The sequence below is a fragment of the Manihot esculenta genome, chromosome 17, assembly GCF_001659605.2.
Source record: "Manihot esculenta cultivar AM560-2 chromosome 17, M.esculenta_v8, whole genome shotgun sequence".
Lineage (NCBI taxonomy): Eukaryota > Viridiplantae > Streptophyta > Magnoliopsida > Malpighiales > Euphorbiaceae > Manihot > Manihot esculenta.
In genome coordinates, this window is record NC_035177.2 from 24,477,013 (window position 1) to 24,503,917 (window position 26,905).

Consider the following 26,905-nt stretch of genomic DNA (forward strand, 5'->3'; position numbering starts at 1 on the left):
GGCTTCGTTGTTCGTTTATATAACCTTGACTAATCAGGGTATTCATGTTCACAGGATATTGGGTGATTCTTACGGCTGACTTGGCTTGAAGGTGTTCAAGTCAAGTGCCGCACGGTTCCAGGCGATTGCTAAAATCTGAAACCGTGACACCTGTCAAAGAAGCGCCAGGTCCTCTTTTCACCTGCCATGTGGCAGGTGAACTCCAAATTGATAAATAAATTTTAACCGACCCCAAATCGTCAAAATTATATTCACCCGACCCTAATTTTATAAAAATCCCTAATATTTGCCAGTACTCTGATGGTGCTAAGGAAAACCCTGTGGTGAATAATTGCACCCTCGTGTCTTTGATTGGGCAGAATTTTCAGTCAGAGTTTCCTCCCATCTAGACATAATCAAAGGATCATCTGTGTTTTCGAAGTTCATGTTTTTTTTTTCTATGCTAATTTTTTAAGAAAATAGAATTTCAGCAAGACTGTAAGTAAGCTTAAATGCTTAAAAGTTCCGTCCAAACCAGGCTTAAGGCTCTCGAACACTGCTTCTGAAATTGTAACAGAAATTATCCCACCCAGAGGAAATTGAAGGGAAAGAAAACTCAGGTATGGCATGGATAACAGTGACTTGTATTCTAATACACTTGGGAAGATATTCGAATCTGTGAATTACCAACTTATACAGGCAATAAACAAATTCAACAAAAATCACAAAAAAAAAAAAAAGATGATTCTGTTGTGTGTACAGAAGTATTATTTTGCTTGTATTTAAATTTAGACTAAAACTACAAACCCAACTCCCTCTGAGGACTCCCTTACTCTTGAGCATTCATTCTTCATCCAGTTGGGAACATGTCATGGCGACAAAGGGTTCCCATCATCCAAACTTAATTCCAATATAATAATGATTACATCTTCATCTGGTACAGAATGGTATACTGTCATAGCTTACTAGGAATAATGCCGCTAGACGTTTTTTTCACCTTTCCCAGTTGAGTAGGGCTTCCGAAATCCTTGTTTCTTTCAGCTATGAATTTGGCAAATTTTGAACCCTTCTCTTGCTTGTCATTATCTTCCACCAGTGAAAATGGTAGATTAAGAAGATGAGGACTTGGCTTGGGGGAAAGAGAAGGCATCAATGCCCATACTGAAGAAAGGTGTTGATTTGGTAGATCAAGATTCACGAGAAGCGAAATGTCCTGCATATCTGTCTCAAGAATACCAGACTCAATCAGATATCATAAGCACACTTGCATTCAGAAACTAAATTACAAGATTCAGGCAACATGCGAAAACCACATGGAATATGTCTTGTTTTACATATTGATATTAAATCTTTTATCTGTCAAAGCTATTGATTTATATAACAAGAGTTGAGAAAATTATCATGCTAACATTTTCAACATCAAGCAGGGAAATTTTAGATTAGAGTCATTTCAGGATTAACTATGTTCTCAAAGCATGAGCTATGGTATACAACCTCTTGCGAACTCGAAGATAGGCGCCAATAGTGCACAGGGAATGCTGAAGTTCAGATGCGGTATAACTGTTCCTCCACCATGCCTTGCATTGCTGTATCAAGAATACATCTCAGTAAATACAGTACTTCAATCTGCAAGCACTGAACAGCTTAATTAGAAGAAAATGAACAAAGAACATCGAAGAGCTCCTGTATAATGAGATTATATGATATTTGCCCCCATCAAATACATCGAATTGTAGAATATGAAGTATGAACGACCGTAAGAAACTATGAAGTATGAACGACCATATCAAGTAGAGTGAGCATAACATATCTTCGATGTATGAGAGAAGAGACCACTTATATGGACCATAAATAACAAAAAGAAAAAAGGACACCTGCCACTTTCACTTGTTCACAGGCCCAAGGCCATCCAACCAGACAGTAAATAACATGGCTTGAACACGAACTTTTTGCTTCAACCTTAACTCAACATCCTTCAAGCATTGTAGGGATTTATTAATTTCAGCCCAATCCTGGGCACGGCGCATATATAAAATATATAATTTTATAGGAAGCACATTTAACTTTTCACTGAAGTACATCACATAATGGAAAGAAAAAAATCAGCTATTGTTGTTGTTTCAATAATTAATATTAGAGTAAGAATAAAATGTCATTTCAAATTATGAGTAACTAAAAATTTAATTAACTGTACCTGGTAATAAGTCCAATCATATGACCTTCTGAGTTAATGACAGCACCACCACTACCACCAGGATGAACAGCAGCTGTTGTTTCAAGCATTGCAGGAATATGTGAATCCGCTTTGTGTCCATAATATGGAGGAGCTTCTGCTTTAACTATTTTTGCTACCACTCCAGAGCAAACAGAAGGAGAAAAGCCTGCAATAATTAAAGTGCAACAGAGTTTAGAAGAAATGACAAGGTAAAGAAACAGAAATGAAAACATTTAAAAGGTCAGCTAGTACAATTATATAAATAAGTGAAAAAGGGGAAAAAATTATAATGGGGACATATGTGCATTTAAATCATCCCTTTCCAAACATCCAAAAAACAGTATTGTATCTCCATGTACCACATAGACCAGCTTAAATGACAGGTGAAGCATCTGATTCCGAAAGCCTCAAAATTTTGGATCTTCATTAAGGCCTTAGATCTTAAGATAACAGTGAGAGTATAAGAGATTCATATTATTTAGACAAAACCAACTACTCAGCCTCCATCCTTTATTTATTATTTAATAAAGAATATTCTATACATATCTTTGTTCAAGTTACACAGCAAGCAGAATGTTTAGAACACTAAAATACATATTCTGTATATATATCCATGGCCTATGAAATCTCTAATCAACAGGAAACTAGAATGAGCTAAACAACTGAAAACATCATTCCTGAAATTATCTAATCAACAGGAAACTAGAATAAGCTAAACAATTGATAGCATCATTCTTGACAGAATAATCTAAAAATAAAGAAACTCATCTATGCTGGAAAGAAGAAAACTGTGTATTCTTTTCCTAGTTCACACTCAAATAATCTTGAAGAATTTTGGGAAAATTTAGAGTATTCTTGTATTTCACTTTTAATCTTTACAATTGGTCTACATCACTATTTATACACAAAGAATTATATCTAAACAGGAAGCAAATAATCAAATAATAATCACAGAGATAATTAAGGATCCTAATCAAATCAAATTATATTCCTAGAATTAGCTAGGATCAGTAAATAAGTCAACACTCCCCCTCAAGTTGGTGCAAATATATTGCACATACCCAACTTGCAAATCAAATTATGGTAGATTTTGTTGTTGAGCCATTTAGTAAACACATCTACAAGTTGCCCCATAGAAGTCACATGAACTAGGCTCAAGACACTGTCTGTTAATTTTTCTTTAATGAAGTGCCGATCAATTTCAATGTGTTTCATCCGGTCATGTTGGACTGGCTTTTGTGCTATACTTATAGCAGCTTTATTGTCACAATACAAAGTTATCTTGTCTCTCTCGGGTAACCTCAACTCCCTCAATAATTTCTGCAACCATAAGAGTTCACACACACCTTGGGACATAGCTCTGTATTCTGCTTCAGCACTTGACCGAGCAATAACACTTTGTTTTTTGCTCCTCCACGTAACAAAGTTCCCTCCCACAACTGTGCAGTAGCCAGAGATGAATCTCGTCATCGAGAGATCTTGCCCAATCTTCATCTGTAAAAGCTTTAACTCGGATGTGACCATGTTTAGAGTAAAAAAGCCATTTCCCTGGCGCAGACTTGAGGTATCTCAAGGTGCGAAGTACAGCCTGTATATGAGTCTCGCGAGAGTCATGCATAAATTGGCTGACTAAGCTAACAGCATAGGCTATATCCAGTCGAGTGTGTGAAATAAATCAACCTTCCTACCAATCTATGGTATCTTCCAATATCTACGGACTCACCAGTTACTGCCTCCAGCTTGTGATTACTTTCAATGGGAAATTCTGCTGGTTTACACCTCATCATACCAATTTCTTCCAAAAGATCCAGAATGTACTTTCTTTGGAAGATGAAAATTCCTTTTTCTGATCTAGCCACCTCAATACCTAGGAAATATTGCAGTTTTCCTAGATCTTTGATTTCAAATTCTTGAGTCAACAGCCTCTTTAGTTGAGTCATTCCCTCTTTGTCATCACGTGTCACCACTATATCATCAACATGCACAATAAGAAGGGTGATTTTACCCTTGTGATGTTTGATAAACAGAGCGTGGTCAGCATTGTTTTGTTGATAACCAAAGGACATCATGGCTCTGCTAAACCTGTCAAACCAAGCTCTGGGAGATTGTTTTAGCCCATACAAAGCCTTTTTTAACCTGCACACCTTTCCTTGTGTCTTCTCATCAGCGAACCCAGGAGGAATTTCCATAAACACTTCTTTCTCTAAATCTCCATGAAAGAAAGCATTCTTCACATCAAACTGTTGCAAGTCCCAATCCAACTTGGCTGTGCAAGATAACAGAACTCTGATTGAGTTCATTTTTCCAACTGTGGCAAATGTCTCTTGGTAATCCACTCCATAAGTTTGGGTGAATCATTTAGCAACCAATCTGGCCTTAAACCGTTCAATTGTGCCATCAGCTTTGTGTTTCACTGTGAACACCCATTTACAACCAACGAGTTTCTTTCCAGGTGGAAGAGTGACAAGCTCCCAGGTCTCATTTTTAGCCAATGCTTTCATCTCTTCAATCATTGCTCCCTTCCATTTAGGATCTCCAAGAGCTTTCTTCCAATCCTGTAGAATAGAAACAGAGAAAATAGACAAGGCAAAGGCTCTATAGGAAGGAGACAAGAATTTATAAGAAATAAAGTTAGAAATAGGGTGTTTAGTACAAGATCTTATCCATTTTCTTTGTGCAATAGGTTTACCTAAGTCATTGGAGCATTCAAGAGTTGTGGGTAGAAGATTCTTGACTCTGATTAAACTGCATAATGGCGTCTTCTGCCTTGTCTCTTCTCGAATACCTTCTCAAATCTGGCTTGTCCAAACGACCAATTCTCTCTTCCTGATTGGACATCTCCCCCTGTCTACTAGAACTCAAACTCTCTAGTTGAACCATATCATTCAGAATCACAAAATTCGGGATCACCTCTTCTTGCTCATTATTCTCCCCCTGAAGAGGTGAATGGGTGGTACTGAAGTAGGGTTCAGCTTCTCGAAAGGTAACATCCATACTGACTAAGTATTTCCTAGAGGGAGGGTGATAACACTTGTATCTTTTCTGTGTTGGAGAATACCCAATAAACACACATTTAAGGGCCTTGGGATCCAATTTCTCTGCCGTCCTAGTATGGACAAAGCAAACACACCCAAATACTTTTGGTGGAACAACGTATGAATTCTTACCTTGTAGAACCGCCAAAGGACTCATAAAGTCAAGGGTCTTGAGAGGCATTCTATTGATAAGATAAGCAGATGCAAGGATTGCATCTTCCCAATCTGCTTTGGGTAGATTCATGGTGAACATAAGAAATCGAGGTACCTCCAATAGATGCCTATTTTTCCTCTCAGCAACGTCATTTTGAGCACTAGTATAAGGACAACTAGTCTAGTGTACTATCCCATTACTCTCCAAATAAGCAGAAAAGCTACTATCCATGTATTCTCTTCCATTGTCAGTTCTCAAAATTTTCACTTTAGTATCTGAAACTTTGATGAAAGGAAGAAAAAGAGAGCAGAAGATTTGAGAGAAAATGCTTGATTATTCCCCTTAAGCCAATTGGGATATATATACTACTTACAAGAGTACACACTAGGTAAGAAAATAAATTAATTCCCTAATTATAGCCTAATCATATCCCAATCATACCACACAATTATATCCCTAATTATCACTACAAATCTAGGCTATTTACAGAAATAATCCCAACACTCCCCCTCAAACTGGAGCGTACATATCATATATTCCAAGCTTGTTACAAATATACTCGATTCGTGGTCCTCGAAGTGATTTTCCGAAAACATCAGCTAGCTGATCATTTGAGTTGACAAAGCTAGTAAAAATGCATCCGGACTCAATCTTTTGCCTAATAAAATGGCAATCCACCTCTATATGCTTCGTCCTCTCATGAAAAACTGGATTTGATGCAATATGGAGGGCAGCTTGATTATCACATATCAACTTCATTTGGCCAGTATCACTATATTTCAATTCCTGAAGGAGTTGCTTCAACCAGATGAGTTCGCATGTTGCTAAAGCCATAGCTCAATATTTTACTTCTGTACTTGATCTTGCAACCACACTCTGTTTTTTACTTTTCCAGGATATGAGATTCCCTCCAATTATAATACAATATCCTGAAGTAGATCGTCTATCTGAAGAGGAACCTGCCCAATCTGCATGACCCTTGTCCTTATAGAGTAGACCCTGTCCTGGAGCTCTTTTGATATATCTAAGAATGCGAATGACCGCATCCCAGTGACTACTGTTTGGAGTTTGAAGAAATTGACTAACCACACTTACAGCAAAGGAAATATCTGGTCGTGTGATAGTGAGATAATTGAGCTTACTGACTAATCTTCTGTATCTAGCAGGATCTTTAAGTAGCTCCCCCTGTTCAAGAACAAGCTTAACATTTGGATCCATGGGAGTGTCCACATGTCTACGGTCTAACATGCTTGTTTCTTCCAATATATCCAAAGCATATTTCCGTTCAGAAATTACAATACCTGTTTTAGACTGTGCCACTTCAATTCCCAAGAAATATTTCAGTTTTCCCAAATCTTTAGTTTGGAAATGACTGAACAAATGTTGCTTAAGCTGAGAGATTCCATCATGATCATTTCCTGTAATGACAATATCATCAACATAGACCACCAAATAGATGCATCTATCACCATTATAATGAAAAAATACGGAATGATCAGAATTACTTCGAGACATTCCAAACTGTTGAACTACAGTGCTAAATCATCCAAATCATGCTCTTAGAGACTGTTTTAGCCCATACAAAGAGCGCCGAAGACGACATACTAAGCCTGACTCCCCCTAAGCAACAAACCCTGGAGGTTGCTCCATATAAACTTCTTCAACGAGCTCTCCATGAAGAAAGGCATTTTTAATGTCTAGTTGATGCAGCGTCCAGTGATTAATTGCAGCCAATAAGATAAGGAGGTGAACAGAAGCTATTTTGGCTATGGGAGAGAAAATATCATTGTAATCAAGTCCAAAAATCTGTGTGTAACCTTTAGCTACAAGGCGAGCTTTAAGGCGATCAATTTTGCCATCAGGTCCCACCTTAACTGTGTAAACCCATCGACAACCAACAATAGACTTACCAGGTGGTAAGGATACCAGTTCCCAAGTTCCATTGTTATGCAGAGTAGTCGTTTCCTCAACCATGGCATTACACCAACCAGGATAATCCAATGCTTCTCTAACTGTCTTGGGTATGGAGATAGCAAACACAGCAGAGACAAAAGTATAATAGGAAGGAGACAAACGATGGTAACTCATAAAATTATAAATGGGATGAGGATTTCGGGAAGAGCGAATACTTTTTTTCGAAGAGCAAAAGGAGGAGTAGGTACTGTAGTTGAAGGCATGACTGAAGTAGGTGATGACGGAACGGGCGGTGAGTCATTAGAAGTACCCGCATTAAGGAGAGAAATGTCATTGTTATTAGCAGATGGGTGAGACCGACATGTATAGACCTGAAGAGGTGGCATAGGAGTGGGAGATGGACACACTTGCGGCAAAGAAGAAATAGGAGCCGGGGGTACAGGCAAAGCACTAGGGACAAAAGTTTTGTGTGTTGGACTAAAAGAAAAGTAAGGAGAGGTTTCAAAAAAGATGACATCTGCAGACACAAAATATCTGTTAGTAGTAGGATCATAACATTTGTAACTTTTTTGAAGCCGTGAATAGCCGAGAAAAATACATTTAACTGATTTGGGTTGGAGTTTGTCTTTGCCAGGAGTATGATCATGAACAAAGCATATACATCCGAAAACACGCAGAGACAACTGGGTGGTATTCTGGTTAGGAAATAGGATAGAATGAGGACTTTGATGCTGCAAAACAGAGGAAGACATTCGATTAATCAAATAACAAGTGGTGAGGACAGCTTCCCCAGTAAAGTGCGGGCTATTTCAATTAACTGCCGATTTTTCCATTCGGCAACTCTATTTTGTTGTGGGGTATAAGAGCAAGAAATTTGATGAGCAATACCCTGAGTAGACAAGAAATGAGTGAATGAGGAAGACAAATATTCTCTTGCATTATCACTTCGCAGTATCTTAATGCGAACACCAAATTGATTATGGATTTCAACATAAAACTTTTGAAAAATAGGGAACAAATCAGAACGATTCTTCATCAGAAAAAGCCAAGTGCAAAGTCATCAATAAAGGTAACAAAATATTGAAATCCCAGAGTTGAACTAACCCGACTTAGACCCCCAAATATATGAATGAACAATGTCAAACATAGAACTAGCCCTATTATTGATTCGCTTGAAAAAAGAAGCTCGAGTTTGCTTCCCGAGTTGACAAGACTCACATTCTAAAGAAGGCAAGAAAGAGATGCTAGGAACCAGTTTTTGTAACTTGTTCAGACTTGGTTGTCCCCGATGACTATGAATGAGTTCAGTGGAGGTGGAAGACACAAAAGCAATTGGAGAGTTAGAAGTGGAAAAATAGTACAATTCTTGTGACTCATATCCTGCTCCAATCATCTTTCCAGTACTCCGGTCCTGCACAACCACAGATTCAGTAGTAAAAATGACTGAACAGTGAAGATCTTTAGTCAATTTGCTAACAGAGATTAGGTTGTATGGATAGTCTGGGGTAAATAAAACATTAGTCAAGGGGATAGAAGGAAGGAGATATACGTTACCGATCCCTTTAACTTGAGTTTGTGAACCATTAGCTAATGTGACTTTAGATGGTGTGGAAGGTAAAACAAGAGTAGAGAAAAGAGAAGGATTACCAGAGATATGATCAGAAGCACCAGAATCGAGGATCCATGAACCATTGGGTAAAAACTTGGTTAGATAAGTAAAAGAATTACCAGAATGGGCAATATTTGATTGGGCCATGGAGACTGAATCTGAATCTGTATTGAGGGTGTTTTGATTCTCAGACATGTCGAGAGAGATTCTGAAACAACAATGGACCGAGTAAGGAGCCGAATCTGCAAAAAGGAGCCGAATCTGCCAAAAAAAAACTAAATCTGACGACCACACCTACTGGGCTTTGGTCGCTGGCGCTGGGCAAAGCTGGGAGAAGAATCGCCAGCGTGAAACGGTTGCCAGAGAGTGGTGCCCGCGTTCGCGCGTGGATGAAGGACGTGTGAAGGCAAGCTGATCTGATGACCGAACCTACTTGGCTTTGGTCGCTGGAGCAGGGCGAAGCTGGGAGAAGAATCGCCGGCGTGAAACGGTTGCCGGAAAGTGGTGCAAGCGCCTGCGCGTGGCCGGAAACAAGGCTGCGCGTGGAGGCGCGTCTGGAGGCAATGCTTCACCGGAAAGTAAATCGGAGGCCGGCGTGGAGAATGGGCTGGGTGGTGAGACTAACTGATTTTCAGAAAGTCACCAAAGCAAGATGTCAGATCTGCAACTCAAAGGTGAACCAAATTTCTTGGCTCTGATACCATGAAACTTTGATGAAAGGAAGAAAAAGAGAGCAAAAGATTTTAGAGAAAATACTTTATTATTCCCCTCAAGCCAATTGGGGTATATACTACTTACAAGAGTACACACTAGGTAAGAAAATAAATTAATTCTCTAATTATAGCCCAATCATATCACACAATCATATCGCTAATTATCACTACAAATCTAGGCTATTTACAAAAATAATCTCAACATTATCAAATTGAGTACAAACCATCTTATGAAAAGATTGAAAACAAGAAAAGACATCACTTTTAGCTTTAATCAAATAGACCCAAATCATTCGAGTGCAACAATCAATAAAGGTGACAAACCATCGATTACCAGACAAAGAGACAGTTTGAGTAGGCCCCCAAATATCAGAATGAATAGTCGCGAAAGGAATTTGACTTTTATTATGACTCAAAGGATAGGATGTTCTATTGTGTTTAGCATACTCACAAGCATCACAAAATAGAGAATCAAATTGAGTTCTAGCAAACAAATTAGGATAAAGTTTTTCTAAGGCAAAAAAAGATGGATGCCCTAACCGTCTGTGCCACTGTATTATTTCCTGATTGACATCCTTATTTTCTCCAAAACAGGCTTGAGATATCGAGGAACATGGATCACCCTCCAACATATATAAGTCATCATGCGGCCTACCATTGCCAATCCTCTTCCCTATGTGAAGATCCTGAATAACACAATAATCAGGAAAGAATTCAATTTTACAGTTAAGGGCATTGGTGATAGCACTAACAAATAAAAGGTTGACAGGAAAGTGGGGAACATGGAGGACAGATGATAATTTAATGTTGGATGTGCAAATAACAGAACTTGTTCCGAATATGGGAGTAAAAGAGTCATCAGCAATTCTGACACTATTTTTAGTTAGAGAAGGAAAATAATTGAGAAAGCCTTTAGAAGAACCTGTCATGTATCTCTTCGCACCAGAATCGATAATCCATGGAATATTATTAAGAGAGGAAGCATTACCTGACTTTACAAAGTCAGATGTGGCACTAAAGGATGAGTAATCAGAGTTAGGAATCGAGACTCTTTTACCTTCTGCCATCGACACCCTTTTACCTTCTGCCATGATAAAGGTTTATGAACTGTGACAAAATAGGAGATATCCAAGGTTGTACACACAAGAGAGCCCAAACGATTCACCAAAAGACCGGGTAGCAGCACGGGAAGGCCGGAAAGATGGTCAGAATCATCGCCGGAGAGATCGGAGCGGCAAAGCAGCGTCAGGCAATGGGTCACGCGTCGGGAAGCGATGGGTCATGCACCGGGAAAGGGAGGCGTGTGAACCTCACGCACAGGTTTTTCCGGCGTCAGAGCTGGACGATCGGCCAGCAACAATCCGGCAATTCTCCTGGTGCCGACGGTGAGAGGAGAAAAGGCCCCTAGATGGGTTAGTACAAAAAAAGTAGATCTAGGGTTTTGAAACCCCAAAGAGGAAAAATTGAATTTGAGCCCTAAAATCAGGAAAAGGCTTTGATACCATAAAGAATTTTGAGAAAACTTAGAGTATTCTTGTATTTCAATCTTAATCTTTACAATTGGTCTACATGACTATTTATACACAAAGAATTATATCTAAACAGGAAGCAAATAATCAAATAATAATTACAGAGATAATTAAGGATCATAATCAAATCAAATCATATCCCTAGAATCAGTTAGGATCAGTAAATAAGTCAATAAATCTAAACAGATGTACAAGGTAAGAAATGTTGTTACCACATCTTGGTCCAAAGAGTCCATGTCCAATAACATACACCTTGGACCCTAGAATTGGGCAAGCAAAATCCATCTTGATAGGGCAAAGCTGGTCTGGAACATATTCAAGCTGCAGTAGGGCAACATCCAAAGGACCCTTGCAAACATATACTACTTTAGCATCACACCAAATCCAAGGGTTGACATGATCCAAGCGGACACGTATATTTCTATGGCCTTTGTAAGACAAATTCAATTGGTATCCCTTGCTGTGATCAAGCACTAAGGAATTCATTCTCTTTACTGCCTCTGGTTGGAACCTCAGACTCTTCTTATGGTTGTCAACATGGCTGTAGCCATGAAATGAAGATTCTTCAGGAAGAAGGAAAACTGCCTCTGAATTTGTTCCATTCCTTCCACCACTTGCAGTTGTTTTCCCAAATCTCCAAGGCTCTAACAAGTGAGCATTTGTGAGGATCAAGCCTCGATCATTTAGCAGAACCCCAGATGCCCATACACCTTCATCAATAGTAATAAGACAAACAGAAGCTTTTACCTTCTCAACTGGTAACGATGAAGGGCAATAAGTCTTAAGTGGCTCATACTCAAAACACAGGGGTCCATCTGACTCATGACTGCATGCATTCCCTACAGCATTTAAGTTTTCCTTGTTAATATGGGTCCCTTTTTCTGCATTTTGGGGCTCCTTCAGCAGCAAGTCACTGCAAGCAGTTGCAATGGCTTCCCACGGAATCACCAGCTGTTACCCAAGGCTAAATTTTGCATGATCCATTAACTATAAGAGTGTAAACAATTTAAAACAACACTGTTCCCTAGTTACCTGAATTTCAGCACCGCTACTCTTTTGCCTCAAAGGTCTAATTAAAATGCCAATGAAATGTGCATTATCACCAAAAACTGGACCACCTTCCATTCCTGACATTTTTAGATCCAGAAAGGAATCAGAATTCAGTAGCATCAAAAGATCAAAACAAAACCATAACCTAGGAGAGAAATGTCTCACCTGGAAGACACCGAATGTCAGCCATTAGCAATGAAACATTAGATGATCTAGCTGGATAGCAGTTGGCAATAGATCCCACCGATAAGCTGGTTCAGGTGGTGAAGGATAAAATAAAAATAAAATAAAATAGAACACAGGTTATAATGTTAGACACAGCATCATATGAAATCATTAACAATCCTACCATACACATGGACATTAGAAAATAAATGTGAGAAGAAAGATCACCTATTAAAGAAGTGCACAGGAGATAGGACACCAAAAGGAGAACCCACTGCTAAAAGAGAAACCCCTCTTCTACTAGAAGGTGGTATTTCAATGTTTGGCAGAACCTGAAGAACCATAGCCATATCTCTATTATATAGCTCAAGTCTGCACATGAGCTATTTCTAATACAAAATCATGTAGATTGTTTATAGGTTTAAATAATAATAAAATATAAACGAGAAACAAAAGGAGCAGAAAATAGAAAGTAGAAAAGGTACCTTCAAACTTAAGAAGACTCCAAGAATAGCAATTCTAGTAGTTTTCTTGCTCATAAGGCTGGTATTGCCAGATTCCCCCATTCCCAAATGCCTTTGTCCCTCAATGAATGATATATTGCCATCCTCAATCTGAAAACATCACTTCAGCAATGTTATATATATCATATTATGTAAAGAAATTAATGTTACCTTTCCTATCGATTGTTATCACTATGTTAGAATTACAATCAAATCCAAGCTTATTAACACACAAATAAAGTTGACTTGATACTCAAGCAACAAATTGAAATTAAGCAATCAAGCTGAAATTTAGCGGAAGCGTTAAAGAATATGGGTCAGATTAACCCATGGTCATGGACCAGAAAAGAGATGTGCAAAACTATTCTGTTTTAGACAATACATAAATAATTGAAAGACCCCAATGATTACCACTGAAAATCAAATGCATCTAGCAGACTGAGATGAACTTCTTTCCTCACGTAAATTCTTTGGTTGGATGAACTTCAGATGTCAAAGGGAAGAGAAGAATGATATTGAGGCCAATTCCATAACACCGCTAGTGGTACAAGGCAACAACAATAATAAAAAACAACTAAGCCTTAATCCTAAACTAGTTGGATCAGCTATATGGATCCTTTTTCACAAATCACAATCAAACATTGAAAAACATGTTGCCTCACTTACCTGTGTTTGAGTTACACCCATAAAATTTCGAGGACCACTATCATATGAGGCTAGTGACCAACCAACCTCCCATCCATGATCCAGAGTGCCTGATGAGGATTCAATGAGTGATTGCACAGCGAGGGAAGAAAGAGGAATATCAACCTTCATTATTGAATTGGTTAATCATTAGCACATTATTTCAAAAAATGAACAAATCAAACAAGCTAAAGCAATATTGATTATTGAACCCGAAATTTACCCTTCTGGTTATTATCAAGTACCAGTAGCAAGTCAAGATCAACGCGACACTTCAAAGCCAATTCACCATAACATCTTAATAGCAAGCTTCCCATTGACCCATGTTTAGATATTATATTCATATACAAGTGCCAGGGTGCAGTTGGCATTTAAAGCAAGAAATTGGAAGCATCAGCACACAGAATAGCATGGTGAATTAGTAACCAAATTAAAATTTCGTGAAATATCACAAAGTGGGATTTTCATTGTCATTTGCATTAAGCTCTTGACAGTTTTACTTACTGTAGGCCATTCTAACCTGGGTAATGAAATTGATTAGAAAACCATATATAAAGCAAGTATAACATGAGCCACGTCTATTCAATGTCCAGTAACAATATTGTACTTAGTTATCATAGTGATGAATTTACAAACCATATTGCTTAATTTCAAGTGCTACAACTAAGAGGAACTTAATGACCTAAAAATTCAATCAGAATTGAGCTCAGGTGCTGCAATTTTAGATGACTAGCATTCCATGGAGCTCTTTCATATCACTCTTTAGCATAAAGTTATACATCTATTAAGCTTCCTTTCATCCCCAAGCAAAAAGATCAGCGTGCACTTACCAATCTTATAAGTTCAGCAGTGAACCAAGAAGAAGCTCCTTTATCCAAACTCCCCTCAGCATCTCTCTCCAAGCACAACTTTTCCTGAAAGTCATCATATTCAAAATATCATACTACACAATCCTAGAAAACAGGATGAGCTACTAACCGTTTTAACTAAGTAAACAACATATTAATATCTTCTACCTCTAACATAACATCAATTTGAGCACCGGGAATGATCTCGGGTCGGCCCTGTAACGACATCACCATGACATCAAAAAATTATGCCACAACAAAAGCAATCCAATTATGCATGTTATTTTATTACAATCTGAACCTGAGAAATTCCATCTCTCTGATTCGGTGACAAGAAAGACTCAACAATAGAAGCAACAGTCACAACCAGCGCCAGCGCCTGACCCTCCTTACAACTGCTGCCCAAAATTCGCTTTGCCAAGCCAGCCTCGTAAAAGGTATTAGGCAATAGCATCCCAGAAGCAGAAAGTGTTGTCTTTCCAGAACTGCACGTATCAAGAAAAAGTAAAAAAGTAAAGTGAAAACGCATTTAAAATAAAAAAGAAGACAAAAATGGCATATTTGAAGCATTCTTCACTTACTTGTATTGATGAAAAGCATGTTTTCGCATCTTAAGCCCCTTTGGGTCCTAAAAGAAGTTCAAAGGAACATTAACACACACAGCACACAAAAAAAAAGGCATGTAATTTTCACAAGTATACAGAGATAGACTTACAGGGCCCTGTACTCTGACCATGACGGCGAAGTTGCGGGCAAAATCAACGGTTTCGGGGAAAGCCATGAGGAAATGAGAGAAACCGGAGGAAAGACTGGTGCTGTTAAGACTCTGCTATTGGCTATGGGCATAATCGAATCCCATCGTGATAATAAAAACTACTTGTGTCTCGCTTTTCCATTCAGGGTCGCCGAGACAAGAAAGGTACTAGGATCATCTTTTCTTTTCTGCTCCCGAGGCATTGCGACGACGTCGTTTCACAAATGCAGGATTTATTTATATTATTATTAACTTTATACTAAAATATTTAGGTTGAATTTCTTACTATTATTGTTAGCTTATCATAAATTTCTTATTATTGTTGACCATTTGCGATAATTATTATTAACTATATTTTATATTTATTTCTTGTTGGTTGAGATGTGGCTAAAATTAATTTAAAACAGCATGATGCTTTTGATTTTGATTGGAATTGATTTTTAAAAAATTGAGTTATTTTTATATAATTATTTTACTACACCGGTAAAATTTACATTAATAAATTTATACATTTTAATAAATATGAAAAATTTTAAATTTTATTCTCTAAATTCTAACTTTTATTTTCAAAAACAGTTTATAAAATTAAGTTATTATTTATTTTATCATTAATCATTTATTTATTTTTATTATGAATCATTTAATTATCGACCAATTAATTACAAAATATTTTCTGTCAAATATTTATGCTAGCTATTCAAATTTATTTAAACTAATTGGCATAAAATTTTTAATAAAACAAGGATGAATCCGAAATTCTGAATAAGATTATTTCATTGAAAAAGGTAATATGCAATTTATTTATTTAATAACAAAAGTAGCTCCATCGCCACCGTCCACGGCAGATCTCGACTTGGCGAAGATCAATCAACCGTTACAACATTGCATTTTTCCCACAAAAGATAAAATACTTGTAGACTGAAAACGACAAGGAAGCAATGAGGATAAGCAAACAAAACGACGATATTTACATGGCAATCCTCGTTGACTCAGTGATGCTTGCTTCTGGTTTCTCCACTGTAAAGCCTGTGATGATCACATACAACCCATCTCATTTTTAAATTAGTGTTTGGCGCGATACCATATACTCATGACTCGCATGCATGCAAAATATAAAACCTAGATCCTTTTCATCTCATGTTTGCTTGCAAAGAAAAGGAAAGAAAATCTGAAAAGAAAAATATTCATAGAACCCAAACCTCTATAAACACCAACAGTACTGTGTTTGTGCAGAAGCAACCATGGAAATTAATTTATATTTACCAGTCATAGACAGTTGGAGAATTTGGCTGTGGCTTGTCAAACAGCTGAGCACCAAGACCCTTGGTGGCAAGGTTGCTACCGGGGTTGAAAACGCTCCTCCACACGTTGTCCTTGCGAGCCGAGAGAGGAGTCGTGGGCGTCACCGGCGTGGAAGGTGTCCCTGGACTGGCTGGCATCGAGAGGGACCTCTGAAACTTGCTCGTCTCTCGTTCACCATCTACACAAGTAAACCATCAATTCAAGATTCTTCTTTAATATAATTGAAGGTTTGGGTTTCATCAGTTTCTTTGGTAGTTATACATATATATATATATATACCTAGGGGTTTGGTGCTGATTTTTCTGAGCTTGCCAAGGCCACGATCAGGCTGAGGCCCCGCAACGACGTCGTCCCACATTTTGTCTAGCAACATCTTTCTTCTTCTTCTGCTTTTACTTCTTCTTCTTGAGGGCAGAGTGAGGTGCTTTAGTTCTGTCTTTGGGTCAGATTATATAGAGAGTGGGAGCTGGGTATTGGTGCAAAAATTTCGATTTTCCAGAGAGATTTCTCCTGTCTCCAAGGGCGAATGACACGTGTGAACATAAAACAAGGGTTAGATGAGATGAGATAGGGAGTGGCAGTAGAGAAAAATGGTGAGTGGATATAGACAAAAGGAGATGGATATGGATAAACAATGAATACTCCTCCGCAAAATAATATCTGATGAGAGATATTTTGTGGTTTGCTCGACAAGTGTAATGGTTTGTCCTGTTCTACAGAAGGACGTGGGATCCATAGACTGTGGGCTTTGATGCTGAAAAGTGGGACCTACCAATTGTCTTTTATTTAATGGGATTTTAATTTTGTAAGTTAATGCCATAATTTATTTTCATTACTTCCTATTTTATTTTGATTCCCATTCAAATAAAAGGAAATGAAATAATAAATAAAAATATTTTTATTGATATGGAAAATTTATAAATTCATTAAAATTTTTACTATTAATTTTTTTAAAAATATGGAAAATTTATAATTTGTTACATTTTTCTCCTTTTTTTCCTTTTTTTTAAAAAAGAAAAAGTATATTTTTAAATTAAGTGACATTTTATTTTCATTATTTTTATAAAATAAAATTTATAAATCCATTTCCTAATAAAGAAAAATTAAATATAAATCCATTTCATATTAAAGAAAAATAAATTATTTTCATTAAGTGCTCTCTTAATTTGCTTTCACCTAAATGATGAAAAATAATAAAAACAAAATATTATTTGTTTTTTTTCATTATTATTCCTTTTCTTTTAAAAGTGTGTCCTGACATTATGTAAAATAAGTTAAATGAAAATATTAATTTCATTATTTTTTTCTTTAACGGAATCTCTCCACAAATTTTTTATTAAAATAAAGAGAAAAATAATAATTATTTTTATTCTATTTTTAAATCTAATTTATCTTCTTATTTTTAAAAGCTACTTCGAAATATGTTAGATAGATCAAACAATAATTTGTAAGGGATCGCGGATTAGGCCCTCAATGGTGATGAGCTTAATGAGGCCCATCTCAGGCTCTCAGCAATTTTCTTCTTGACCCGAGAAAATTTATTCGGGTACCATTTGAATTTATTTATTTATTTTTGCCAAAGATAGATTCATCGAGAAAGCATGAGGAAAACCACAACATTAGGTCATGTCAAATGATTGTAGAGAATGGAATTATTTGACAAACTCCTCCCAGTAAGAAAGTGAACGGTCATATTTTTCATCTTATCGACATACTTAAACCTAATCTGACTAAAAAAATATGAGAGATAAAGCACGTCTTAAATACATCCACTTATGGAGATGTAGAATGCAAGCCCATCACCGCATGGACAACTGAAAGCGAGTCACCTTCTAGGATAACTCTCTAGAAACCTCACTGCTTTATCAACATAGCTACTTCAAGGCAGCCCAATGCTTCCACTGTCAAGGAGTCTATGATGCTTTTGATTTTTTGCAACTCCACCTTATAGGTTTGCCATTCTCGCCTGTGGCAATGGCTGAGACCAAACACAACCTCTATTTGAATCAATGGCCCCATTGAAATTGATTTTGAAATTCCCAATGGAGGTTTGGACTAAGAAGATGGATGGTTGCTCTCATTTACACAAGCTTCCTGCATGGAAGCATTAGCTGAAACAAAATCATAGAAGAAAGCCATAGCCATCAAATAACCTGATTAGGATGTTATTACTTTCTGAACAACAGGTTATTGTTGTTTTTCCAAATACTCCATAGAAAGGAAAACAAGCAGAGGAACATAATTGCCATCTCCATAGTTGGCATTAAGAGTGGATACCAACTCCATCCAGATCTCATAAGAAGAATTCCTTGCAAGATGTGAAGAAAGTTTCCAAACAGATTTCTATTGCTCTCTATGGATAATGTAACCGCTATTTGACTAAATGAGTAAATGTAAACTTCTAGATAAATGAAAATGTCTATTTTGTTTTAAATGAAATTATAATTTTTTTTAGTATAATTCATAGAAATTAGTATTTATCCAAATATAGCGAAATATAAATCAACTAGAAACAATATTATTGGTTAATCCAGCCAAGAGCAGACGGAAGTGCAGCTGATGAACAGAGAAGTTTACAATCGTTGTCCATGATTAACCCTTCTGGTAAAAGATCAGCTAAAAATTTGAAAACGAGATTTAAAATCTACTGATGTATGGTTTTGTGGTTTTATAAATAAGTATTAAAAATGATAATTGAAAATGAAACTATAATTTTGTTATACACCAAATATCAGCCGAGTTCGAACTAAGGTTTAAAATCCGGCATATAATTAAGCCATCAAACAAGAGACAAGTAGAGTTTCGTTGACAAGGATGGATTTTTTAATATCTATCATTCTATAACAAGCCGCCTCTTTGGAATGTCCACCAGTACAAAATTATGTCGCATTTAGAGGTTATCAACGATAATGACTTTGCTAAACAATAATAATCATCACTCAGCTCTAGTGCACCTAATAACAAATTTAACAACAATTAAATCAAATTTTTATATCAAAATTTCTGCTACTTATTTATCTTAATGATAGTCAAGCAAGCTTTTACTTTCATAAAGTCAAGCTTACAAAAGCAATAACCAATGAACTACTCGAAATCTCAATTAAAATTTGTTATTCTGTATATTATGGACATATTTTTCACCTAGGCAAATCATCTCTCCCACGAATTGCCTGCTTTGACGAAGACATGCCAATTTGCTGAAACAGATCTTTTTTTCACTTGTTCTCTTTTTCGGCCCTTATTGTCATTTAGCTATATAATCAATTTACAAGAAAACTCCGCTAAGGTTAAAAGCTATATGAAATTGGAAGCATCATAAAAATGCACTTATAGGCCATGCAAAAATGCACTTACAGGTTTAGTATGATAGTAAGTGCATGTGAGTAAATCTGAGAGGTCTCAGGTTCTACTCCTCTAATTTCCAATTCCTATTTCAAAAAAAAAAAACCAAAAATTACTCCCTAAGCAAATTTAGAATATTTATTTCAAACTTATCGGTAATAATAATAATTGCTCAAAGGGAAAAAATAAAAGTTAAAAAATAAAAAAATAATTTTACCTGATTCCATTCACCATAGACCCAAAATACAAACATATAGGTCTTATATAATTTATATATGGAAGGATCCCCATATTGTGCTTTGAATCAATGATAAATCGGATTTAGACAATAATTACCTGAGAAAAATACACACCTTCCACATGCTATGATTTTGTGACACCTTAGCAGACCAACTATCCCGCCGAAGAAGACAACAAATCCAGAAACACCAGTCGTTTCGTTTCAGGCTTTACTCTTCTTCGGACATGTCAATCCTAGATGTATAATAAAAGGGAGCACATTTCAGTTTTTCATGCATTTCAATTGGACAACACCTGAAACGGCAAAAACACCAAGGAAAAACAATCAGTAGATGACAGACGCTACTGTATATAAAGCTGCAGGTTCTAGCAACCAAGTCCACAACAAAATGGCAACCTACCTGCAAAACCAGTTCTCCGTGGATATTGCCGCAGATAGCAGTTCTTGCGACTCACTTTCCTTTGCTGGCCTCCTATCTATTCAAGATTTGAGATCTATGTCCTCTCAGACAGATGCAGTCATCCAAATAAAAAGGCAAGAACAAGAGTTTGAGTTTGATCACATTACTCCAGATTCAGCTGCTCAAGCTCCAAGCAAGACTTGCCCAGCTAATATTTCGGTCTCCAGGGGACAGCTGCTACTACAAGAGTTTCTATATCAGTCCAAGCAAGTGAAACATAAACCTGGATCCAAAGGTGCAACTCGTAGCAATAACAAGAGATTGATTGACGGCAACAACAATAACACAAAGGTCTCAGATAACCAAAATCATAAGGCTGTTTCAAATTTGTCATTGGGTCAGATACTTCAGTCATTTGTCTCTCCATGCAAGGAATGCCATGCTCACAAGCCAAGTATTAAAGCACATACTGTGCCACAAAAAAACTGCCAAGTCACATTAGATTGAGGTTCTTCAACTTTTAAAAATTTTCGAATTATTCATTTGTTCAATTGAGATGAATACTTTGATCGAAAGGCTTCAATTATGCTCAGTAAGCATAATTCAATAAAAACCCATAATTATTTTTCTTCATCACATTGACTGAAGCACCATTACTAGTTTATTGATAACTCTACACTCCAAAGATTATATCTTAAATCATTAGAAAGGCCCTGGGAAGCATCATTATGCACTTGCAGTCTTGTTCCAATCAAGGCTTGCCTAAAATTAAATTTTGTCCTTTAATTATTCTTGCTTCGATGATGGAAACTAGTTCTTCTCCCACTTGTATTTCAATCATCTTACATCCCTTCTTTTTCATTTTCCCTTTGGGACAAAAAAAAAAGGCCATAAGGTGCCAAGGGATGAGGGCAATCTAAAGCACACAGCAACTGTATCTTATACCCTAGTAGTCTGGTTGTATAGCAAATAGATTTCTGATAAAGTACTTGGAGAAGAAAACCAGAATCCATCACAGGTTGAAGTTGAAAGTGGAAGAGAGATAAGGTTCTGAAATCCAATCCACATTCCTGCGTGGAATCATATATACAAAATTATGATTTGGTGTATATCCCCACTTCCTTTAATTTTCTTCTCACCATAAATTACGTTTCTTTCTAGCAGCGGTTTTCTTCCTAACAACTCCCAACTAAGTGTACCACGAGCATAAACCACTCCATCACTGTTACAGTGGGCGAACAATCGGGATTCTCCGCCAAACAAGTGAAATTCTCATCCATCGCAATCCATGGAACTCAGTTCCAGTATTTCATGGCTGGATTCTGGCATTCTAGTGGTATTAGATTCTGAACTACAACAGAACAAACCACATCTATTAGCATTTCCTATATGAACGATGCAGTGAAATTTCTTGGAACTCTCCAAAGGAAAATCATGCAAACCTTGCCAAATTCATGGTATCAAGTTATGGACTATAATTCATAAACTATAGGGATGTCATAAGCAAAATAAGACAGTGTCGGGTACCTCACTCCATAAATAAATCCAGATATTAGACAGTGTTTAGAAAAGCGACAATACAAATAACACAAGCATCTGAAGACTAAAAAGTCAAAACCACAACAAAATATGATAAACCAGCATATACAAAAAAATTTTAAAAAACAAGTCAAAAAAATAGATAAAAACACTGAGCATCAAAATATATTGGCATAAATAATGCAAAACAATTGTTACTGAAGCCCAATATTAAAAATGACAATAGATTTCAATAATCACTCCCAACCACAAAGCAAATATTACAAGGTGAACTGCTGAATGACATGGTTAGCCAGTTCACAAGTATTTGCAACTCATCCTTAAAAGGCTGCTCCAGCTCAATCCTAGCATTTACCTACAGCATATCTAAGTATAAGCTTCACATTTTCAAACCCATATGCATACAAAAGTGAAGAGACTGATTCTAATCTAATGCACCAAGGAGGCGTTAGATAGGCTAACCTGATCTTAAATGCAAACCAAATTGGAATAAAGAAAGCACCAGCTAGCTTCAACATCAACACTTCCAAGCAGTTATTGATATTAATATAATACCCATTAAGGAATGGACTCGGGCCCGAAAGCCCGAATACCCTATGGGCTATTTTTTAGTACTATTCTAGACAGAATTCTAAATAAGAACGAAATACAGAATTATCATCCTACTAGGATTCAATAATAGATTTCAAATCCTATTAGGATAAGACTTCCGACAAGCTAATATACGAGTAACCTCTAGTATGTAGATCTATCTTATTATTTACCCTTTCACTGAATACACCCTTAAATCTTTCACTAAATACACCCTTAAATCCTTTACTGATTTAAATATCGAAGGTTTTACCCACTAAACACTTGGTGTTCTCTTTGTTTTGCAGATCCAAACCCGAAAAAAGAATTGGTGCAGCATCAATTATCTTGTATTCAATAAATAACAATATGTTCTTTAGGCACAAAAACTGAACCACATTTTCCATGCTCTCCAATGGTTCCTGATTTAAGACGATTTACATATAATCCCCCCTGCAATGTCAATTATTCATCCAAGCACAGGAAAATTCGGAACTACAGACACTACCTTCTATAAGGGAATTATATGGTAGCTCCATCTCAGACCTTCCAGGAGTAGAACATAATCCCAATTGCCCGTCATTCCCCTCAAACTCCATACCTTGACCAATATCTAGATGGAGGAAGACGTAAATCAAGAAGCAATATAAGTTTCTGTAGAACATAGGTTCACCTGTTTTTATGCTAGAAGAAGCCTTAAAACAAATCCTTAGAGACTTAATTACTAAACAGAACCCAATATTGGATCACCTTTCTAAGTGGTTCTCGCAAAAATAAAATGAGCCTGCAATATTGCCTTCTGCAAAGCGAAACATAAGGTAGAAAAGTCTACCTCATTGTAATGACTTCCTAAACTCACAAGACGAAGCCTGAAAAATGCAATACAGCACAAGGGCCAGTAACATGACAGAAGGATTTGTGCCAAATCTATGCAATGCAGCCATAAAACTATAGAATGAAGTTCATGATTATCCAAACCAACACCGAGGAAAAAGAAGCAATAATAGTGAGCAAATTCACTATGTCCATTGTCAAAGTCATCATTGGAGGAAACCATATTTTTCTTGAAAGACAATCTCCACAGTTTTGGCAAGAATCAAAATGCATTTATCAAATTCTCAAATAATTTTCTTTCCCAAAAGGCCAAATTAGGGAATAGTTCATTATGAAACTTGGTTTTCAAACTGAAGACAGAGTCACTACCTTGTCTATGACTCTGAGGTACTGAATTGCATATCTCAATATTTTTTACAACTTAACCCTCCTAAATGAGTCCCAAACTCCCAATCTCAAAGGTTAATGTTGCTTGCATTAAATTATTTTCCACCTTTCCTATATGAGGTCATATGTTTCATTCTTCATGTACATATACACACATAGAAAAGGCCAAAATCTAGTGGAGCAACTAGCAACTGCCAAGCATGAAGTTGGGTGCTATATTATGAAATTTGTCCTATCCTTCGTAGCATAGTTGGTTGGACAGACTAGGCTAAAACCCAACGTAGACCCAAAAAAATTTGACCAAGGATTTCCCAGGCAGATTTAGATTTTCAAGAGGGCTGCTAGATTCAACTTAGAAGAGTGTTGGAGATTGTTTGGTCCAAGATCAACTCAAAATTTGCAATGGGCATATGGATAACCTCAAGCCTAAAATATTAAATTCTAATTGAGCAAATCAAAATCATGCTTTATCCAAATTGATTAGAATTAACTGAGACTACCATTGGCTAGCTCGACCCAGCCTACTAACAGTTCTAAGACCTCAATGAATCTCGATAACGTGCAGACTCCTATTTGGAGAACAACCTGTACCTTCCGACTTATAAATTTCTAGTCCTTGTTTTATTAAGTGAAAGACTATGCAATTTCGAGCCTAGTTGCATATTCTAGATCAAATAGACACATAATTGATATTAGATAAGCATCTCTGTCTCTCAACCAACTGTTCCAAACAATGTTCTCAAAATAAAATCGAATATCAATAGCACAGATACAATGCAGAAGCGAAAAGCACTACGATTTCACAACACAATGCAATTTGCTGATAAAAATACCAAATCATTCGTAGATAAGAACTGACCGTTGCGTTTGACATTAGCTTCCTTTGATGAATCTATCATATCATCTTCTTCTACTTCAACTTCTTCTATATCTACTTCCTCTTCTACTTCAATCTCTTGATATTCTTCTTCTTCTTCTTCTTCTTCTTCTTCTTCTTCTTCTTCTTTATTGTCGTTATCGACTTCTTGTTCTTCCATTATTTCAGGTTCCTGTTGTTCGTCTATATCGAGTACGGAGATTTCAACAGGTGGACCAGAGAATGAAGGCGCGTAGTCGTCATCATCAGAGCGCTTGGTGGCGGAGGATGATGGTGGCATTTAGATTTTGAATACCTGGAAATTGTGCTCTTGGTAGTTCGTATGGGTTATGGATTCACAACGGTGTGAGATTTAGAGAGAAGGAAACTGAGCTAAAATCTCTAACTAATGACCCAACAGTATCAAGAGTCTAGGCTCGATGCTCATATCAATCAGCCATCGCTATCAAAAGAGAATCGCATAATTGGCTATGCGTCGTCGTTTTATGTTCTTTAACCAAAAATTAAGACCCTATGAAAAATGCAAATAATCATTTAAGCACAGGCAAAGTATTTTGTGCTATTGAGGCCCTTAAGTTTTATTAATTTCTCAAATTATTATTATGCCTTTTCTATTATTTGTTAAAATAATTTGAAGGATCTCAATGGCTAAAGAAAAATTATTTATTTATTTTAAATGATAAAATAACTATAATTTAATAAATAAAAATAAAAAATTATTTAAATAATGTAATAGGGAAAATCAACACTTAGTTGTTTATTTAATAATAAAATTAATAAATATATAATATATTATTTTTATCAACTAATAACAATACGATAAAACTTCTTAAATACTCACAAACACCAACTAACAAGAAGTTTATTATTATTATTATTATTATTATTATTATTATTTGAATCCATTAGGTTTTGTTTTTATGAAGATTCTAATGCAGCTAAATATAACAACACACGTCCAAATCAGCTGCAGAATTATTCGAGAAGGATGCGTCCAAATTACCTACTCCAAATATAACCTAAGCTTTGGTTTTTTATCCATAAAATAAATCCCATTGGAAATTTTTTATTCATGAATCGCAAAAGCAATCTTGCAAACCAACTCCTAGGTTGGTTCAGGAATCAAACATGGTTTTTATTTTTATTTTTTAAACATCTTTTATAAAAAAAAATGTTTCTTAAATATCATAAAATAGAGAAAATAATTTTGATAAATAAACAGATACTAAAATTCAAGTAATTTTTATAATAAAATTTAGGGAAATTTATTTTTTAATCCCTGAGATTTAACGTAATTAACACTTCTGTCCCTCTATTTTAGCGACCCAACACTTAAGTCTTTCACTTCCTCATTTGTCCAAATTCATAGTCCTTCCATCCAAAATAACCGTTTGGGGCACGTGAATTGACAAAATTGACCCTTACTAAAAGTCTCACTATTTCAAAATCACGAAACCAAAACCCAATGTCTCTTCACTGTAGATTCTTCTTCTTCTTCTTCTTCTTCTTATTCTTCTTTATGCAACTCTCAAATAATGCTTCACGGAGAAGAAAGATGGAAAGAGAAAAAAAAAATCTCAAACCCAATGCCTCTTCTTCTTCTTCTTTATGCAACTCTCAAATAATGCTTCACGGAGAAGAAACATGGAAAAGAGAAAGAAAAAAAATCTCAAACCCAATGCCTCTTATTCTTCTTTCTGCAACTCTCAAATAATGCTTAACGGAGAAAAAAAGATGGAAAAGAGAGAAAAAAAAAATCCCAAACCCAATGCCTCTTTTTCTTCTTCTTCTTCTTTCTGCAACTCTCAAATAATGCTTCACGGAAAATAAAGATGGAAAAGAGAAAAAAAAAAATCAACAATGTTAAAAGGAAATAGAGAAAATATGAGGGAGAACAAAGATGAAAAAGAGAAAAAAAAAAAAGGAAATAGAGAAAATATGAGGGAGAGGAAAGATGAAAAAAAGAGAGAGAGAAAAAAAAAAGAAAAATTAACAATGAATAAAAGGAAATTGAGAAAATATGATAGAGAAAAAAGATAGGGATTTCATGTTTAGAGAAAAGGTATTTTTGGAAAAAATTATCACATCTTACTTTTAACTCTTTGACCAAACTGCTTAAATGGACGGAAGGACTATGAATTTGGACGGAAGAGAAAGTGAAGAACTTAAATGTTGGATCGTCAAAATAGAGGGACAAAAGTGTTAATTACGTTAAATCTCATGGATTAAAAAGTAAATTTTCCTAAAAGTTATTGTATTTA

At 36.2% G+C, this 26,905-nt stretch overlaps 3 protein-coding genes across 15 annotated transcripts; all 3 read right to left on the reverse strand.

Moving 5' to 3' along the window:
* Positions 1 to 602: 602 nt before the first annotated feature.
* Positions 603 to 15,381, reverse strand: LOC110605030 (glyoxysomal processing protease, glyoxysomal). Of its 4 annotated transcripts, none has more exons than XM_043952531.1 (15): positions 15,114 to 15,365; positions 14,980 to 15,026; positions 14,700 to 14,883; positions 14,567 to 14,614; positions 14,381 to 14,464; positions 13,533 to 13,676; positions 12,849 to 12,977; positions 12,592 to 12,695; positions 12,364 to 12,449; positions 12,181 to 12,275; positions 11,361 to 12,099; positions 6,685 to 6,801; positions 2,174 to 2,360; positions 1,474 to 1,565; positions 603 to 1,200 (listed from the first exon to the last, which is right to left on the reverse strand). In XM_043952531.1, exons 1-15 carry the CDS (start codon positions 15,177 to 15,179, stop codon positions 935 to 937), a joined length of 2,388 nt encoding a protein of 795 aa, XP_043808466.1. In that variant the 5' UTR covers positions 15,180 to 15,365; the 3' UTR covers positions 603 to 934. The 4 variants fall into 4 exon arrangements, 2 of the variants coding, with proteins under 2 accessions (XP_043808466.1, XP_021599015.1); XR_006349201.1 differs by having other exon boundaries at positions 1,143 to 1,200; positions 1,474 to 1,614; positions 15,114 to 15,381; XR_006349202.1 differs by having other exon boundaries at positions 1,143 to 1,200; positions 1,474 to 1,605; positions 15,114 to 15,380.
* A 516-nt stretch (positions 15,382 to 15,897) lies between these two features.
* LOC110604700 (auxin-repressed 12.5 kDa protein) lies at positions 15,898 to 16,895 on the reverse strand. Its single transcript, XM_021742974.1, has 3 exons — positions 16,734 to 16,895; positions 16,416 to 16,632; positions 15,898 to 16,178 (listed from the first exon to the last, which is right to left on the reverse strand). Exons 1-3 carry the CDS (start codon positions 16,825 to 16,827, stop codon positions 16,142 to 16,144), a joined length of 348 nt encoding a protein of 115 aa, XP_021598666.1. The 5' UTR covers positions 16,828 to 16,895; the 3' UTR covers positions 15,898 to 16,141.
* Positions 16,896 to 17,767: 872 nt separating this feature from the next.
* Positions 17,768 to 25,045, reverse strand: LOC110604768 (major centromere autoantigen B-like). Of its 10 annotated transcripts, none has more exons than XR_006349140.1 (5): positions 24,627 to 25,045; positions 20,438 to 20,671; positions 20,150 to 20,330; positions 19,809 to 19,882; positions 17,768 to 18,548 (listed from the first exon to the last, which is right to left on the reverse strand). XR_006349140.1 is itself a non-coding variant. In XM_021743061.2 (3 exons), exons 1-2 carry the CDS (start codon positions 24,922 to 24,924, stop codon positions 20,646 to 20,648), a joined length of 330 nt encoding a protein of 109 aa, XP_021598753.1. In that variant the 5' UTR covers positions 24,925 to 25,045; the 3' UTR covers positions 20,041 to 20,330; positions 20,438 to 20,645. The 10 variants fall into 10 exon arrangements, 1 of the variants encoding a protein (XP_021598753.1); XR_006349138.1 differs by having other exon boundaries at positions 20,133 to 20,330; XR_006349139.1 differs by lacking the exon at positions 17,768 to 18,548 and having other exon boundaries at positions 19,199 to 19,882; positions 20,133 to 20,330; positions 20,438 to 20,513; positions 20,605 to 20,671.
* Positions 25,046 to 26,905: the final 1,860 nt, after the last annotated feature.